Source organism: Tilletiopsis washingtonensis, assembly GCF_003144115.1.
Source record: "Tilletiopsis washingtonensis strain MCA 4186 unplaced genomic scaffold FA09scaffold_1, whole genome shotgun sequence".
NCBI lineage: Eukaryota > Fungi > Basidiomycota > Exobasidiomycetes > Entylomatales > Tilletiopsis > Tilletiopsis washingtonensis.
In genome coordinates this window covers 541213-556003 of record NW_020311998.1, presented here as the reverse complement: position 1 = coordinate 556003, position 14791 = coordinate 541213, and the positions used below count along the sequence as shown (strand labels likewise).

The 14791-nt window shown below is 69.4% G+C and overlaps 5 protein-coding genes across 5 annotated transcripts; 3 read left to right on the top strand and 2 right to left on the bottom strand.

Annotated features, from left to right (window-relative positions):
* Positions 1-159: 159 nt before the first annotated feature.
* On the bottom strand, positions 160-3010 carry FA09DRAFT_7846 (hypothetical protein). The gene is made up of 2 exons (XM_025745833.1): positions 2348-3010; positions 160-2284 (listed from the first exon to the last, which is right to left on the bottom strand). Exons 1-2 carry the CDS (start codon positions 2761-2763, stop codon positions 271-273), a joined length of 2430 nt encoding a protein of 809 aa, XP_025601529.1. The 5' UTR covers positions 2764-3010; the 3' UTR covers positions 160-270.
* Positions 3011-3400: 390 nt separating this feature from the next.
* On the top strand, positions 3401-4005 carry FA09DRAFT_327199 (hypothetical protein). The gene has a single exon (XM_025741309.1). It carries the CDS (start codon positions 3431-3433, stop codon positions 3776-3778), a length of 348 nt encoding a protein of 115 aa, XP_025601528.1. The 5' UTR covers positions 3401-3430; the 3' UTR covers positions 3779-4005.
* A 1900-nt stretch (positions 4006-5905) lies between these two features.
* FA09DRAFT_327198 (hypothetical protein) lies at positions 5906-10766 on the top strand. The gene is made up of 3 exons (XM_025741308.1): positions 5906-6233; positions 6301-7738; positions 7794-10766. Exons 1-3 carry the CDS (start codon positions 6130-6132, stop codon positions 10359-10361), a joined length of 4110 nt encoding a protein of 1369 aa, XP_025601527.1. The 5' UTR covers positions 5906-6129; the 3' UTR covers positions 10362-10766.
* Positions 10767-10769: 3 nt separating this feature from the next.
* FA09DRAFT_327197 (hypothetical protein) lies at positions 10770-12622 on the bottom strand. Its single transcript, XM_025741307.1, has 5 exons — positions 12150-12622; positions 11959-12095; positions 11799-11903; positions 11630-11740; positions 10770-11572 (listed from the first exon to the last, which is right to left on the bottom strand). Exons 1-5 carry the CDS (start codon positions 12584-12586, stop codon positions 10785-10787), a joined length of 1578 nt encoding a protein of 525 aa, XP_025601526.1. The 5' UTR covers positions 12587-12622; the 3' UTR covers positions 10770-10784.
* Positions 12623-12759: 137 nt separating this feature from the next.
* Positions 12760-14679, top strand: FA09DRAFT_327196 (DUF455-domain-containing protein). The gene is made up of 4 exons (XM_025741306.1): positions 12760-13704; positions 13758-13906; positions 13969-14340; positions 14395-14679. The coding sequence occupies exons 1-4, from the start codon at positions 12867-12869 to the stop codon at positions 14545-14547; spliced, it is 1512 nt and encodes a 503-aa protein (XP_025601525.1). The 5' UTR covers positions 12760-12866; the 3' UTR covers positions 14548-14679.
* Positions 14680-14791: the final 112 nt, after the last annotated feature.

Below are 14791 nucleotides of genomic sequence, written 5' to 3'. Positions count from 1 at the left end.
GTCGCGCGCGCGCCGTGTTGAGAAGGCAGCAGCAGAGGACGGGGGTCATGAGAGGTGAGGTGGGGTGTTTAGATTGGGCCTTTGGTGGTGTTATACAGAGACTGAGAGCGAGGGCGCAGCATCAAGGGATCATCAGTGGACAGACGCAAGGGACTGCGAGGGATAGAGAGAACGCCAGACGGAGTTGAGGTGCGTGCGAGCAGAATGGAGAGAATAAGGCGAAGGAGCGCGGGTCGGCCCGGCGGCGCCGGCGATGTCACGCACGGGCACCTAGGGCGAAGGCGACCGACGGCGGCCGCTGGAGCGGCGCAGCGTCTTCTCGGAGGAGCGCGAAGTGGTCACGGCAGCGCCACCCGCAAGGCTGCGGCGCGTGGCGCGCGGCGGCGTCGCGGGCGAGGCGGCGGCGGCCGACTTGCGCGTTTTGCGGGCGCCAGTCGAGGACGGCGTCGGCGGAGCGGCGCGCTTGGAGGCGCTGCGCAGCTGCTCGTCGTCCTTGCTGGGCGTGAGGTGCAGCTGCAGCGCATCCTGCACCTCGTTGTCGCTGGTGGAGGGACCGGGCGTCTCAACGTCGACCACGTCGTGCAGCTCGCGGAGTGGCGTCGACGAGCGCATGGGCTCCTCGACAGTCATGCCGCGTGCGCGCTCAACGCGGTCCCACACGCGGTCGAGGTCGGAGAGACACATGGCCTCGGGCGGGCCAAAGACATCCTCGTCCTCTTCCTCCTCAAGGCGCGCCGAGAGGCTCGAGTGCGGCGAGATGGAGCGCATCTCGGCGAGCCACGACTCGGCATCGCGGCGGGAGGTCGAGCGCGAGGGACGAAGAGCATCCTCGCTGGCGCCACCCGTGGCAGCCGCCGCAGCGCTGGAGAGGCGCTGGCGCGGAGACTCGCGGCCGGTCTCGGCGACATTGGCGCGGGACGGAGGAAGCGCGAGTGGCGCAGGGCTGGAGATGCGGTCGAGCACAGCGGCATGTACGAACGGACTGCCGTGCGTGCTCGACATGCCGTTGCGCGGCGGAGCAGCAAGCCCGAGCAGGGCGTGGCCAGGCGAGAGCAGTCCGGCGTCGTCGCCAGCGTCGCTCTGCAGGCTGAGGTTCAGGCCCACGAGCGACGGCTGCGAGGCACCAACAGACGCCGGTGTCGCGCTCTCGATCACCTTGCTCGTCTTGCGCTCGACGAGCGGCGTGGCGCCACGGGCCACGGCCAGGTCGTCGCCGGCGGCCGGTGCGTCGGCCTCGTCGAACGGCAGCGAGAGGGTGAGCGAGCCGGCGTGCGTGTGCGGACGGCGCGACGACGGCGGCAGGGCGTGGACGAAGACGGAGTCGGCAGCAGCTGCGCCGTCCTGTGCCTCTTTGCCAGCACCCTGGGTCGTCTTCTCCTTTGGCGACGCCGTCTTGGCTTGCTCGACCGCGGACGCCTTCGAGGCAAGCTCGACCGGCAGCTCCGCACAGCTCTGCGGGCTGCGTGGCGTCGTTGCCGGCGTGTCCTCCTCGTCAGACGTCGTGCCCGTGGCATACGGGCTCTTCTTCCAGCCGGGACGGCCGGCGTCGCTGAAGTCATCGGCCACGTCAAAGTCGCCACCGTCGAGCATGGCCTGGTGGAAGTCGTCCTCGTCGTCTCCGTCACCATCGCTGTCGTCGGCGACGGAGGCAGCAGGCAGCGACATGCGCCCCAGGCGTGGCATGACAGGAGCGCCCCAGATGCTGCTGCCTGACGCGGCACTGGACGAGGCGAACATGCTGATGTCGAGGGTGCGCGAGCGCGCATGTCCGCGCCCGTCGCTGCGCATCTCACCAGAGCGGCTGAGCAGCGGCGGAGGATCGAGCGGCTCGATGGCCGCACCGCCACTCAGCGTGCGCGTGAAGCGCGCGAGCGCCGATGAGCGCACAGAAGGCGCAGCTCGGAGCCGCTCAGGCGTCGGGCCAGCGGCGTCGGAGTCGTCGGCGTCGTCGTCGGGCTCGGCCAGCAGCAGTGCGCGCGACGCAGCAATGCCGCCGTCCGAGTCATCGGCCACCTCGTCGAGAGAGGGCAGCGCCGGCTGACGCAGCGACGCGCTGGAGGGCACGCGTCGGACCTTGCTGCTCGGGCCCGCAGACGTCGGTGCGGCCGGATCCGAGGATCCAGGCAGCGGGCTCACGCTCTTGGACGGGCGCACCTTGATGCGCACGATGCTGCTGGAGCGCTCATTCGAAGTGGCGCCCGCGCCGGGCGCTGGAGCCGGCGTGGAGACAGAGACTGCTGGAGCGGTGGTGATGGTGGACGGCGGCCGGGTCATCGTGCTGGGTCTGCGCATGGCGAGCTTGACGTCAGCAAGTAGAACGTCAGCAATCGTGCGCACAGATACTGACCTGCGTTTCCTCTTGCCGGGACCGAGAGCCTCTTCAGCGGCTGCAGCCTCGGCGGCGGTCTGCTCGCTCTTCAGGCCGCGCGGACTGCTGCTGGCCTTGGAGCGCGAGCCGGGCGCGGTGGGCGTGGCTGATGAGCCGCGACCGGCCTGTGGCGCAGTCGGCGTCGCGGCTGCGGCCTTGGTCTTGCTAGCGTAGCTGCCACTCCAGCTGCGCAGCGGCGGCGGGCTGGGCGAGAGCAGACGCGACGGCACCTTGCGCTGGCGCGCCGTGGTGCGCCGACCGGGCGCCGCCGATGCATCGCTGCTCAACGGCGACGAGGAGCCATTGGCGGCCTCGGTAAGCAGCTGGCCGACGGGCGCGCGCTTCTTGGCCTGCGCCGCGGCCGCCGCAGCGCCGCGCGGGTGCTCGGCTGTCATGGCTGTGCAGCGAGCAGGGTGCGAGCGAGTGCGAGAGCAGAGCAGTGCCGTGAACAGCCAGTGAAGGCGACGGCAGCGGGCTCAGGCTCGCGCAGCTGGCGTGTGCCGAAGCACGTCGGCCGGTGCGGGAAGCAGCAGCAGCGGAGCGGCACTCAGCAGCGCAAGCAAGGCAGAGCAAGGGACGTGTAGGTGCAGCAACGAGCACGGGTCTGGCTGGTGACGCCCGAGAGGCAGAAGATTAGAGGAGCGCAGCAGTCGTGGAGGAAGTTCGAGGCGGGTGCCGCTGGAAGCCGCACGTGCGCAGAGCGAAGCTGCGCGGGCGCGATAGCGTCGGGCGTGCGGCGCTGCAAGATCGAGCGGCGTGTCGTGAGGCGAGCGAGAGACGGGGAGCAGGCGGAGCGGGAGAGAGGGCGAAGATCGAGGCGGGTGTGGGTGAGGAAAGTGGTGAGGAGAGGGGTGCGGGAGAGGGAAGGAGGCGCAGCGGGCTCGGCGAGGTCAGCAGCAGGCGGACAGCGGCGGGCGCCGAGCGGCAGCGGGCGCGCGCCGGGCAGCACAGCAGCGGCCGGCAGGGCCAGAAGCAGTCGCAGTCACCGCGTGCGCGCGCGGCGGCCTGCCGTTGCTGGCGCCGCCTCGAGCTTGCGGCTGCGTGCGTGCCGGGACACTGCCCATGTGCCTGGCTATCGACGCTGCGCTGGCGCCGCTGCTGCGCGTCGTGACGGCGGCGCGTTCGAGCTTCTCGGCTTTGTGCGCCGGCAGGCACGGCGGCAGAGGAGCGGCGCCGGCTGAGATCCTCTGCAGCCGTGCCTGCGCGCACGCCGCGCGGTGCAGCGCCGGGCCGATGCTCGCCTTCGGGCACGGCAGCAGTCTACTGCGCCCGACGCAAGGGTGCGGCCGCCGCACGCCGAGAAGATCGCTCGCCAACGCCGCCGCCGCGCGCGCGCAGCGAGCCGCAGCGCGCGCCGCAGCGCCGAAGCGGCACCCTCCTCGCCTCTGCGCGCGGCTCCACCGGCGATGACCGCACTTTGCCCGACGTGCGGCAGCGTGCACGCTACGCCTGCCAGCGCACGCCGCCGCCGAGCGCGCCTGGGACGTGCGGTCGTGCGCACGATCGAGCAGCGAGCAGCACGCAGCACGTTCAGCACGAGGTCTGGCTGTCAAGCACAGAAGCTCGCCTCGGGGCGCGACGGCGTGCTGGCTCGCCGGCGGCGGTGCCGCGCGAGGGGTGGCTGCGCGGAGGCTCCTGCGCCTAAAGTAGCTCTTAGGCTGCGGCGATGCTGTCACACGCGCCGCCTTCAAGTCAGCTGCAGGAGCCGGTGAGGGCGGCCATCGCTCCTGCTTCTGCGCCGCTGTGCTGGCTGCACAGCGGCAGCACCCTCAGCCCGCAGCTCGCAGCAGAGCTCAGGGGCGGAGACGCGCGACTGTGGCGCCGGCGCCGCGGGATGGCGCTGCGGCGCTGCACCGCCAACGCAGGCAGCACAGCATGCACCATGCGGCACCGCTTCCACGCCGCAGCCGCTGCCGGTGCCGGCGCACGGCGCCGCGTGCATGCCTGGGCGGCTGCATACGCTTCTCCTGCGCTGCAGCTGTCTCTGGGCTGTGCGTCGTGGCGCTGGCATCCATATGGCGTCCGCCGCAGCCGCGGATCGTGACGACCTCGGAGGCGGATGCTGCCGCACGGCTCGGCGTCGGTGTGGCTCGTGCGGCACCCCTGTCGCTGGACCCTGGAGCCCCAGCGCAGCCTTGATGCAGCACTCGCACCTGCAGCGCGCGAGTCGGTGCCGCGAGCCGGCGTTCGGAGTCAGCCATGCGATAGCCTGGCGCTGCCGCAGCTGCATGAGAGAAGGGGCTCGTGGTGCGTCGCACCGCGTGATGGGCGGACCCAGGCGCGGGCCGCTGAGCCTGTGGAAGACTGCACCGACGAGCATGGCAGTGGCGCCTCTTGGTCTGTGCAATCAGCGCCGTCAGAGAGCGAATGGTTCTCGTCGGCGGGAATGCGGCCCAGCGCGCGCATGCATCTCGAAGCGCTCTCGAAACGGCTGCGACGATGCCTCTTTGCCAACCTGGCGACGTGCAGGCGTCTCGGCTTCTCGAGACCGGAGACGACTGAGGCACACCAGACAGTTCATTTCAGCCATCCGCTGATATTGCAGTATACCCATCGTCGACTGGTCCACGTGCGCGGCGGGCACGCTGTCGCGAGCCGAAGGGAAGGAGGGGCGGCGGGGCGCGCCGCATCGGGCGGACTGTGCGGCGAGATCGGCGCGCGAGAGGCACGCGGTTGGCCGCGTGCGCAGAGAGCAACGCCCTCCGGGTCCGGCGACTTGCCTCTGCCGTCTGGCTTGCACCTGCGTGCTGCCTGCTGCTGACGTGTAGGCCAACGCAGCTGCCAGTCGAGTGCAGCGGCGTCGAGGTGCCGAGGCAAGCCAGGGCACTCCGGCGCATCGGCAGATCCTCGACGGGGCCCACTGCGCCTGTTCCCAGCGCCTCGGAGGAACCGCGCGGTGTGCGCGTCGGAACTGCAACCGCGCTCGCTGCAACAACGCTGGTGCTGCGCAGCGGCACTGGGCCAGCTGATTCGATTGACACCCGACACGCAGAAAGGTCCAGCGCTGCCGCACAGGCCCGCTCGACTGCGGCAAGAGGAGGAGTTCTCCGGCCGGACCAGGCACACGGCCGTGCGGGAGCGCCAAGGGCGTAGGATGACGGGCCCTCGCGGCGTGCATGGCGTCCCACGGCGGTGCCAGCGCAGTGGGTCGCGCGCGCACGGGGGCCTCGCACGCTGCAGCTGCGGCGACCAGGCACAGCGCCGCGCACAGAGCTCAGCGTGGTGCGCTGCGGCTGCGGCTGAACTTACTGCAGCTGCTGGCTGCTGTGGTGGGCCACAAGCCATGCTCGCAGCATGGCAAGGAGCTGCCGAGGTGCCTGGCGAGGGCCATTCTGGTCGCACGCGTGCCGCACGGCAGGCGGAGCGGGCGCCGCGGCGGCATCAGAGGCGCGCAAGCAGGCAGCCGGCAGGCCAGCAGGTGCAGAGGGCAAGCGGCGGCGCTCGGCGCAGCGGCAGGCCAGCAGAGCACGCAGCGCAGCGCCCCGCCTCGCCTCAGCCAGCGGCGCCCCCCGCTGCGCTCTGCCGTCCGTGCTCTCTCTCTGCCTTCGCACCCGGTCCTGCTGCTCCTCTCGCCTCACCCGCTCTCGCTCTGTTTCTGCACCTGCCAGCTGTGCGAGCCGGTCTCGTCTCCGTCTAATCGCTGCACAGCCCGTCGGGTGCACAGCCTATCTCTTCCTTCTCTCGCCCGCCTGCCCGACCCGCGATAGACCACCGCCGACCTCTGCGAAGCACCGCGCCCGCCTCTTCTGACCGGCGCCCCGATGGGCCAGCGCGGCGAGCCCTCTGCGCCTGGCAGGGCCGCACAGCTCGCCTCGCCCAGCCAGGCGCCCAAGGCCGCCGCTGCCGCGCCGCTCTTCTCCAAGCGGTGCGTCGTGCGCTCGCACAGCTGCGTGCTCCCTTTGCGTGCCCTGCTCACCACGCCGGTCCTGCAGAGCGCGCCAGATCCAGGCCGACTCGGGCGTCGCCGCGCCGGCGCCATACCTGCCGCCTGCGCTGCGCGAGGGCGCCAGCCTTGAGCAGCAGGAAGGCACTGCCGGCCCGCTCTTTGCGCCGTCGGGCACCGGCAATGCCAAGGGCCGTGCGCGCGCCGGCACGCTGCCGTCGTCGTGGTCGTCCGGCGAGGGCACGCAGCGCTTTGCCTCGCCGCTCGCCGCGCGGCTCGAGTCGCTGCGCTCGTCTGGCGTGGCCGACCCGCCGGCGGGCTCTGCGGCTGGCGCCAGCGCCCCTGAGCCCGCTCCGCTGCCGGGCCGGCCGCCGTCGCACTCCATCTCAGGCGGTGCCTTTGGCGGCGCAGCACCTGGCGGCGGCGCTGCCAACCGGCTCGCAGCGCTGCGAGACAGCGATGCCGGTGCCGCGAGTCGCCTGCGCTCCGGCAGCCTGGCGAGCGCTCTGCCAGCGCTAGGCAAGAACGCCTTTGGGCCCAGCATGTTCTCAAGCACCTGGAACCAGGCCGCGGCGGCCATGCACTCGGACCAGCAGGGCTTTGCCGGCGGGCAGCGAGGAAGCGGAGTGGCCTTTCTAGATGACGGTATGTCGCACATCACCTCCACTGCGCGCCCGAGTCTCGCAGAGAGCCTCGATGGCTCGGAGGACGTGCAGACGCTGGACTACCTCGGCCTTGCCGGCGGCAGCCCTCGCGGCGCGGGTGCTGCCGAGCGGACGCCCATGCCGACCTTCGCCTCGCGGCATCGTGCCAGCACGCTGGCCGCGGTGCCGCACAATGGCGTCGGGCGTAATGGTGCCGTTGACAGCGTCAGTGCGCTGCTGGCCAACGCCGGCACTGGCGGTGTCTCCGACGAGGAGATCTACGATGCATATGCGCGCGAGCACGGCATCGACCCACAGGCGTTTGCGGCTGCTGCAGTCGCAGCTGGCTTTGCGCCGTCGTCCTCTTCCAGTCTCGGCCAGCCTGCCAGACTGCGCGCCGGCACGGTCGCAGCTCTGGGCGGACCTGGAGGGCGACAGCGCACCGAGCAGGAGCTGCTGCGCCTGGCGATGGCCGGCCACTTCCTTGGCGGTGGCGCATCCAGCGCGCTGGGCAGCCACACTTCGCAGAGCATGGCTGCCTCGCTCAGCGGCGGCGGCTTCGGCGGCGGCTACTCTGCGCCGCTCGAGGGCTTCCCGCACGTCGATGTCTCGACGCCGCCGCCGGAGCTCAACTCCTTCTCGCACACCGTCCATTCGACGCCGACCCAGACGCACCGCGGCGCCGTCGCGCCCTCGACGCCCGGCGCAGAGTCGCGCACGCCGCAGATACCCGGCCGCTCCCTGTGGATCGGCAACCTCCATGCGTCGACGACCGGGCAGGAGCTGATGCACGTGTTCGCGCCATACGGCGCCATCGAGAGCCTGCGTCTGCTGCCAGAGAAGGTGAGTCAGGATCGCGCAGCGATATGCGACTGTCCGCTCACGTCGCGTGGCCCAGGAATGCGGCTTCGTGAACTTCGTTGAGGCTGCGGACGCCATCCGCGCACGCGATGACGTCCTGCATCGCCTTGGCGGGCGCATCGGCAAGGGCACAGGTCCAAATGGCTCAGTCAGAATCGGCTACGGCAAGACGGACTCTGCTCCCGCGGCGCCCGGTACCGCCAGCGGCTACAACACGCCAGGCGGACGAGGCGGCCCCACTGGCGGCATTGGCAGCCCACGCACAGAGCCGGTCACCTTCGAGAGCGGACCGGGCACGCCGGGTGCTGAGATTGGCCCTACGCGTGCTCTGTGGGTGGGCAGCATTCCGAGCTCGACGACGCCGTCCACACTGCTCTCCATCTTCCAGCCGTTCGGCCCGATCGAGAGCGCGCGCGTGCTGACGAACAAGAACTGCGGCTTTGTCAACTTCGAGCGCGTCGACGACGCCGTCATGGCGCGCAAGATGCTCAATGGCCGCGACGTGCTCGGCAGCGAGAATGGTGTGATGCGCATCGGCTTCGCCAAGGTGCCGACGCGCAATCTCGACAACTATCCGGGCGACCCGTCGAACGCTGGCTTTGCTGCGGCCATCGAGGCTCTGGCGGAGCTCAAGGGCGCATCGTCGGTGCCGATGACTGCCGAGCAGCAGGTGCTCTCCGGCGGCATCGAGAACTACCGAAGCAATCTGGTCGCCGATCTGCTTGCGCAGCAGCAACGGCAGGCTCAGAACAGCGCTGCAGCGCCGACTGCCGTGCCTGGCGCGCCGGCGATGCACATGCGCACCGCCTCGTCTCTTGGCACTAGCTCGTCCAACAGCATCGTGCCTAGCAGCGACAAGGGCGGTGTGCCGCTGCCATCCGACATGGTGCCGCGCCCGGCTGTGTCGGACCTGCAGCTGCTCATGCGCGAGCTGAGCGACGGCGACGACGACGTCGAGGCAGACGTTGCAAGCGTCTCGTCATTCCGCCCGCCGGCGACATACTACACGACCATCCCGCTAGTCTCCGAGGTCTCGACGAGCCGCCGCTTCGACACGAGTCGCCTGCGCGAGCTGCGCAAGACGATCGAGAACGGCCAGTGCACGCAGGACTCGGTCGACGCCATCGCCAGCGACCACATGGACGCCATTGTGGACCTGGCGAGCGACTACATTGGCAACACCGTTGTGCAGAAGCTCTTCGAGCGCTGCTCGGACCGCGTCAAGCACATCATGCTCGAGCGCATCGCGCCGCACCTGGCGATGATCGGCATCCACAAGAACGGCACGTGGGCCGCGCAGAAGATCATCGACACGGCACCGGCGCCCGAGCAGGTTGCCATCATCGCGCAGAACCTGCGGCCGTACGTGCCGCCGCTGCTGCTCGACCAGTTCGGCAACTACGTGGTGCAGTGCTGCCTGCCGTGGGTCGGCGACAAGTCGGACTTCATCTTCGACGCCATGGTCGACCGCTGCTGGGAGATCGCGCAGGGCCGCTTCGGCGCCCGCAGCATGCGCGCGTGCCTAGAGAATCAGTACGTGTCGAAGCGGCAGCGCAAGCGCGTCGCCATCGCGATCATCCTCAACTCGGTGCCGCTCGCCACGAGTCCGAACGGCGCGCTGCTGCTGACCTGGCTGCTCGACACATCCGGCCTGTCGGGGCGCTACCGCCTCCTGGCACCGCGCTTCTCGCCGTACCTGGGCAACCTGTGCACGCACAAGCTGGCGTCTCTCACGGTACTGCGCATCGTCTGCCAGAAGTCCGAGCCGGGCGCCAGCCGCACGATTCTCTCTGCGCTCTTCGACTCGCCGAACGACGCCGTCCTTGAGGAAGTGCTGACGGATCAGGTGCACGGCTCGCAGTTCGTCACCAAGGTGCTGGCGTCCAACTGCTTCGACGCCGAGGCACGCGCCCGCTACGTCGAGCAGGTCAAGCGCATCGTGCTGGCCCACTCACTCATCGGCGTGCCGGCGTACCGCAAGCTCGTCGAGGACCTCGGCCTGCCTGCTGGTCCCGCTCCGGGTCAGATCGGCGGCGTTGGCGCGACGCCTCGCACAGACTTGGGCTTGGCACCGCATCTCGGTCCGTTCCTGCCGACAGGTGCCACCGTGCCCCAGCAATCTCGCTTCGCCGCCCCGCCAGTGCCGGCCAGCCAGCAGCAAGAGATCAGCGCTATGCTGGCGCAGATGCAGCTGCAACAGGCCGGCATGTTCTCGCCCAGCTCCGCCCTCGCGCAGTCCGGCTACATGGGCGGGGCCGGAGCCGAGCGCCAGATGCCCTACAATGCGGCGTCGGGCCGCGGGCCAGCCGCCGAGAACGGCGCGAACTCCTCGTCGAGCTTCCCGGCACACATGCGCTCGCCGCAGAGCGATGCCTTCAACCCGTGGTCCAACGCCGCGTCCGACTGGGAGCGCAGCGCATCGACCGGCCTGAGCCCCGGCCAAGGAGGCACGCCGAACTCTCATCTGGCGCCACGCTTCGGCACGAGTCCGAACGGCCAGCACTCGAGTCCCGGCCAGCAGGCGGCGCAGTCTCAGCCTTTCGGCCAGATGAGCCGGCATCCCTTCCTCGAGCAGCTCGGACGCGGGCCGTTCTCGATGCAATAGCTCGAGCTGCTCTTTCCTCTTTCCTCCTCGTTCCTCAATCCCTCCTCAACGCACTGATCCCGCATACACGCTCCTGCTTTGCTCTCTCTCTTCCTCGGCACCATTTACCCGTCCGTTCCGGCACGCGACCCTTCCGTCGCCCCCCGAAGTGCGCTACCTCTTGCCCGAAGCTGCGACTCGACTAGACCCAGCCGCTCGGCCTACGCTCCGTCGCCCTCTCTATTTCCTCTTTCCGCTCCTCTCTCACTCATCACATGCTTCGCTTTTCGACAACCCACAACCCACAGACGACCCCCATGCTCTCTCTCTCTCTCTCTCTTGTCTAGCCAACGGCCCTCGCTCGCGCGTCACGCACACCCTCCTCACCGCCCCTAACTTGACAATCTCTATGACGAAGTACTTGCATTAAATTCGCAAGCTGTGTCACGCATCGGTGGGCCGAGCGGCAGCCGGTGCGCCTCCTCGTGGCGCTCCCCGTCCTCGTCCACGTCCGCCGCCGCGACCCCCGCGCCCACCGCGTGCGCCTCGGCCGGCCTCTCCATCGGCGCGCGGACCAGTCGGCGGCTGCTGTTGCGGTGGTGCAGCCGCAGCCTGGGCTGCTGCACCTCCCGGTTCGGCTCCCGGTGCCTCGTCCCGCCTGAGGATGGCGAGTGGTGCACTAGGTGCAGCTGCGGGTGTCGCGTTGCCGCCGCCGCCGCGATTGCTCGGTGCTCCGCGAGGCTTCTTGGGTTTGCCTGCTGGTGCTTCCGGGCCTGCAGGCCCATCTGCAGAAGGCGTAGCAGCACCAGCATCGCCTGCGGCTGCCTTGCCCTTGCCTCGCGCAGGCTTCTCGGCACCGAGAGCAGCACCAATCGCTGCGCCGAATGCGCGATTCGCTACGTCCGGCTTGCCCTTCTTCTTCTTCTCGCCGGCAGCAGGAGCGGCGGGCGGCGCAGCGGCGCCTGCTCCGTCCTGCGGTGCTGCACCCTTCTTGGCCTTCTTCGCGGGCGCCGCAGCGGGGTCCTTGGCTGGCTTCTTGCCCTTGCCCTTGACGTCCTTCTCGCTCGCGGCTTGGTAGGCCTGATTCTTGTGTCCGAGGTACTTGCGCGCCGCAGCTAGAGCTGACGCCTCGGCACGAGCGGTGCGTTGTGCACGTAGATGTTCGAGCAAAGGCGTGTGCTTGGCGCGTGCCGAAGAGGCGGATAGCTCGGCGGACTGCGACGCCAGGTGCGCTGTGCGGAGCTGAGCTTGAGCGGCGGTCAAGGCCCAGCGGTGTGCGCGCGACTCACCCATGAGCTGGGCGTCTGTCTTCTCCGCCTGCGACTGTCCGGTCTCATTCTCCTTGTCTCCATCGCCAGGCTTCGCTTCCAGCGAGGCGACGAACTCCTTGTAGTCCGAATCTGTGGCGCGCGTGCGTCAGCCGCCAATCGATCGGCGCCAACAAGGCAGTGCACTCACCGTCAAGGATCGTGCCCTGGCGCGCATCGGGCTTCTTGCGGCGCGAGCTGTCAGACGGCACCTTCTGATGCGGTGCAAACTCCACCACAGCAGTGTACTCGGCGCCTGAGCAGCAGCTGTCAGCCAGGCGGCGCGAGGGCAGAGACGCATCGGGACCCACCCTTCGAGTCGCGGAAGACATGGCCGTCGAAGTTGCGGTGGAAGTCGAGCAGCGCCTCGACGGTGCAGAAGCGCACATAGGCGCGCGAGTGCCGGTGAGCGATCTCCTTTGGGTCGTTGGACGTGCCTGCCCGTGAACTGTGCGCCGTGCGTCAGCGACGGAGCGCATGCCCGGCGACTGCCTGCACTCACGCGTCCTTCAGCTTGCCCTGCACGAAGCTCTTCCAGTCGGCCGTCTGCGGCGGCGCAGGCGCCTCGGCTGCCGGCTGCGATGGCCCAGCAGCGGCCGCGACGTCTGCGGCATCGCGCACCCACGGCGCCACGGCCTGCCAGAAGATGTGCTCGGGCACGTTGGGCGGCAGGCGGCGCACGACGACCTTGAGGCGCGTCTTTGGCTCCTCGCTGCCTCCGCCTCCAGCACCAGCCGCTGCGGCTGCGGCGTTCTTGTCCTTCTTGCGGCGCTTCTTCTTCTCCTTGCGCTTGGCGGCGGCGGCGGCCTCGGCGCCAGTGGCATCGTCGGCCGGCGCCGGTGCCTCCGCCGCTCCGGCTGCCTGCTTGGGCGCCTTTGCGACGGCACGTGCGCGCCTGCTGGCCGGTGCCGCGGGCGCAACTGCAGGTGCTGCGTCCATGGTCGGGCTGCGTGCGAGCCAGAGGGCGGCGTGGTGTGGTGGAGCGGATGCAAGCGCCGGCGACGTCGGTGCCAGGTGTTCTGGTGATGCGCCGTGGCGGCGACTCCCGAGTTCCGCGCCCGCTTTGCCTCTCTTGCTCTTGCTGTCGCGCGATCGATTCTTCCCTTCCTCTCACCACATCCTCCCACCCGCGACCACGCCTTATTCTCTGCCGCCGCTCTCATCCACACTCTTGAACTGCTCTTCTGCGTCTACGCTACTCCACGGTGATCCAGGCATAATGATGCCGCAACAACTAGTGGCCGTCGGCCGCGCCGATGCCCTTGCGGCGGCAGCTGCGCGGCATCACCTCACCCTGCGGCACTCCTCGAACGTCTACCAGACGATGCTGCTCTTCTCACTTGCGCCGCCGCCGGGTGCATCAGAGGATGAGCGCCGGTGGTACGCCATGCAGGCCACATGCCCGCACCTCGAGGCGCCGCTCGAGCACGCCACCCTCGAGACCGTCGAGAGCGAGCTCGAGGCCGAGGCGCAACGCGACATCACCGACGTCGAGGACACCGTCGTCGTCTGTCCGCACCACGAGTGGTCCTGGTCGCTGCGCACCGGCGAGAGCGACCACAGTCCGGCAGGCATGCGCGCCTGCACGTTCGCAGTCAGCGTGCAGGACGGCATGCTCTCCGTCGAGGCGCCGCAGCTGGAGCAGAACGCGCCTGGCTCCTGGCTTCTGGTCGAAAGCCGGCCGGTCAGCGAGCGCTTCTACGAGCCAAAGCCCGCTGCCGATGCAGGCCCCTCGTCCTCGCAGGTGCAGCTGGTGGCACCGGATCCGGTGCCGCAGTCCTTGACGGCGTGGGCCAGCCTGGTGCTCAATACTGCCAATCCGAGGCTCAAGGTGCACTACACCCGGCTAGCTGCGGCTGCCTGGCGCGACGCACGCTGCACGCGGGTAGGAGGCGGACGCTGGAACTTCGATGACAGCGAGGCACCCGAGTGGCGCCGCAAGCCGGAGGAGACGCCGCCAGGTATCCCGCCGCGTGATCAGCTGAACGTCGTGCGGCCGGGCCACGAGGCCAAGCGCGGCAAGGGCGGCACCGAGCGAGGGCGTATTGCGCTGCTGCGTGAGTGCTTCATCGCAGCACGTGCCGTGTGCGAGGTGCTGACCCGAGCGCAGACTCGCTGGCTTCAATCGAGCAGATTGCCATCGACCTGGCGTGGGACATCATCTGCCGTGGCCCAGAGCTTTTCGCGCGCTTGCACCCGGCGAGCAATCCGCCGCCGAAGCTTCCGAACGCGTTCTACACCGACTTTCTGCGCATGGCTGTGAGTGTGCCTGAACCATGAGGATGCGGCAGCTCAGCGCTGAGCCCTTCTCGCACCTGCAGGAGGACGAGGCGAAGCACCACACGATTCTGTGCGAGCGTCTCGAGGCATTCGGCGTCGCGTTCGGCGACCTGCCCGTGCACTACGGCCTCTTCGACTCGATGCGGGATACATGGCACTCTCTCACCGCCCGCCTCTCAATTGTGCACCTGGTGCACGAGGCGCGCGGCCTCGACGTGAACCCGGGCACGATCGCACGCTTCGCCAAGGCCGGCGACGAGGACAGCGTCGCGACACTGCAGATCATCCACCACGACGAGGTGACGCACGTGGCGACGGGCCACCGCTGGCTCTGCCACGTCGCCGAGTGCATGACGCCGCCGCGGGCGCCCGTCGAGCTGTTTCGCGAGGAGGTGCGGGCGCACTTCTGCGGCGTGAGTACGGACGGGTCTCGCAAGCATACACGTGCTCACGCTATCCCTCTTCAGGCGCTGCGCGAACCCTTCAACCGCCCCGAGCGTGCTCAGGCCGGCCTGACGGCCGAGTGGTACGAAGACCTGCGCGGCGAGAAGCGGCCAGGCGACGGCTACTCGGCCGGCGGCGTGCAGGCGGCCCGGCAGGCCCAGATTGCTGGAGGCTAGACGAAAGCATGCGTCGCTTGGCCTGCAATGCGAAGCTTTCTCGCATGCTTCACGCTCTGTCTGTCTTCGTTGACGCTGCGACCGGGCATGTCGAAGCGAGGTCCTCTGATGCTGTCTGCCGTCGATGTCGAGCTGCCTGAATTTTTGGTCAGCGGCGGGTGCCCGAGTTCCGTGCTGTGGGCCCGTGCGCAGTCGGCGCAGCCAAGACCAATTCTGTAGTTGGGCGCAATACAAAGCGCGCGTC

Excerpts from the sequence above, each read along its gene's own strand:
- FA09DRAFT_7846 (XM_025745833.1), bottom strand. The coding sequence starts at position 2,763 with ATGACAGCCGAGCACCCGCGCGGCGCTGCGGCGGCCGCGGCGCAGGCC. Across the intron at positions 2,285-2,347 it reads CCCGGCAAGAGGAAACGCAG|ACCCAGCACGATGACCCGGC; the intron begins GTCAGTATCTGT and ends CGCCATGCGCAG.
- FA09DRAFT_327196 (XM_025741306.1), top strand. The coding sequence starts at position 12,867 with ATGATGCCGCAACAACTAGTGGCCGTCGGCCGCGCCGATGCCCTTGCG. Across the intron at positions 13,705-13,757 it reads AGGGCGTATTGCGCTGCTGC|ACTCGCTGGCTTCAATCGAG; the intron begins GTGAGTGCTTCA and ends ACCCGAGCGCAG. Across the intron at positions 14,341-14,394 it reads TGCGGGCGCACTTCTGCGGC|GCGCTGCGCGAACCCTTCAA; the intron begins GTGAGTACGGAC and ends ATCCCTCTTCAG.
- FA09DRAFT_327197 (XM_025741307.1), bottom strand. The coding sequence starts at position 12,586 with ATGGACGCAGCACCTGCAGTTGCGCCCGCGGCACCGGCCAGCAGGCGC. Across the intron at positions 11,904-11,958 it reads TGTCTTCCGCGACTCGAAGG|GCGCCGAGTACACTGCTGTG; the intron begins GTGGGTCCCGAT and ends GCTGCTGCTCAG. Across the intron at positions 11,741-11,798 it reads CCAGGGCACGATCCTTGACG|ATTCGGACTACAAGGAGTTC; the intron begins GTGAGTGCACTG and ends CGCGCGCCACAG.
- FA09DRAFT_327198 (XM_025741308.1), top strand. The coding sequence starts at position 6,130 with ATGGGCCAGCGCGGCGAGCCCTCTGCGCCTGGCAGGGCCGCACAGCTC. Across the intron at positions 6,234-6,300 it reads GCGCCGCTCTTCTCCAAGCG|AGCGCGCCAGATCCAGGCCG; the intron begins GTGCGTCGTGCG and ends CCGGTCCTGCAG. Across the intron at positions 7,739-7,793 it reads TGCGTCTGCTGCCAGAGAAG|GAATGCGGCTTCGTGAACTT; the intron begins GTGAGTCAGGAT and ends CGCGTGGCCCAG.
- FA09DRAFT_327199 (XM_025741309.1), top strand. The coding sequence starts at position 3,431 with ATGTGCCTGGCTATCGACGCTGCGCTGGCGCCGCTGCTGCGCGTCGTG.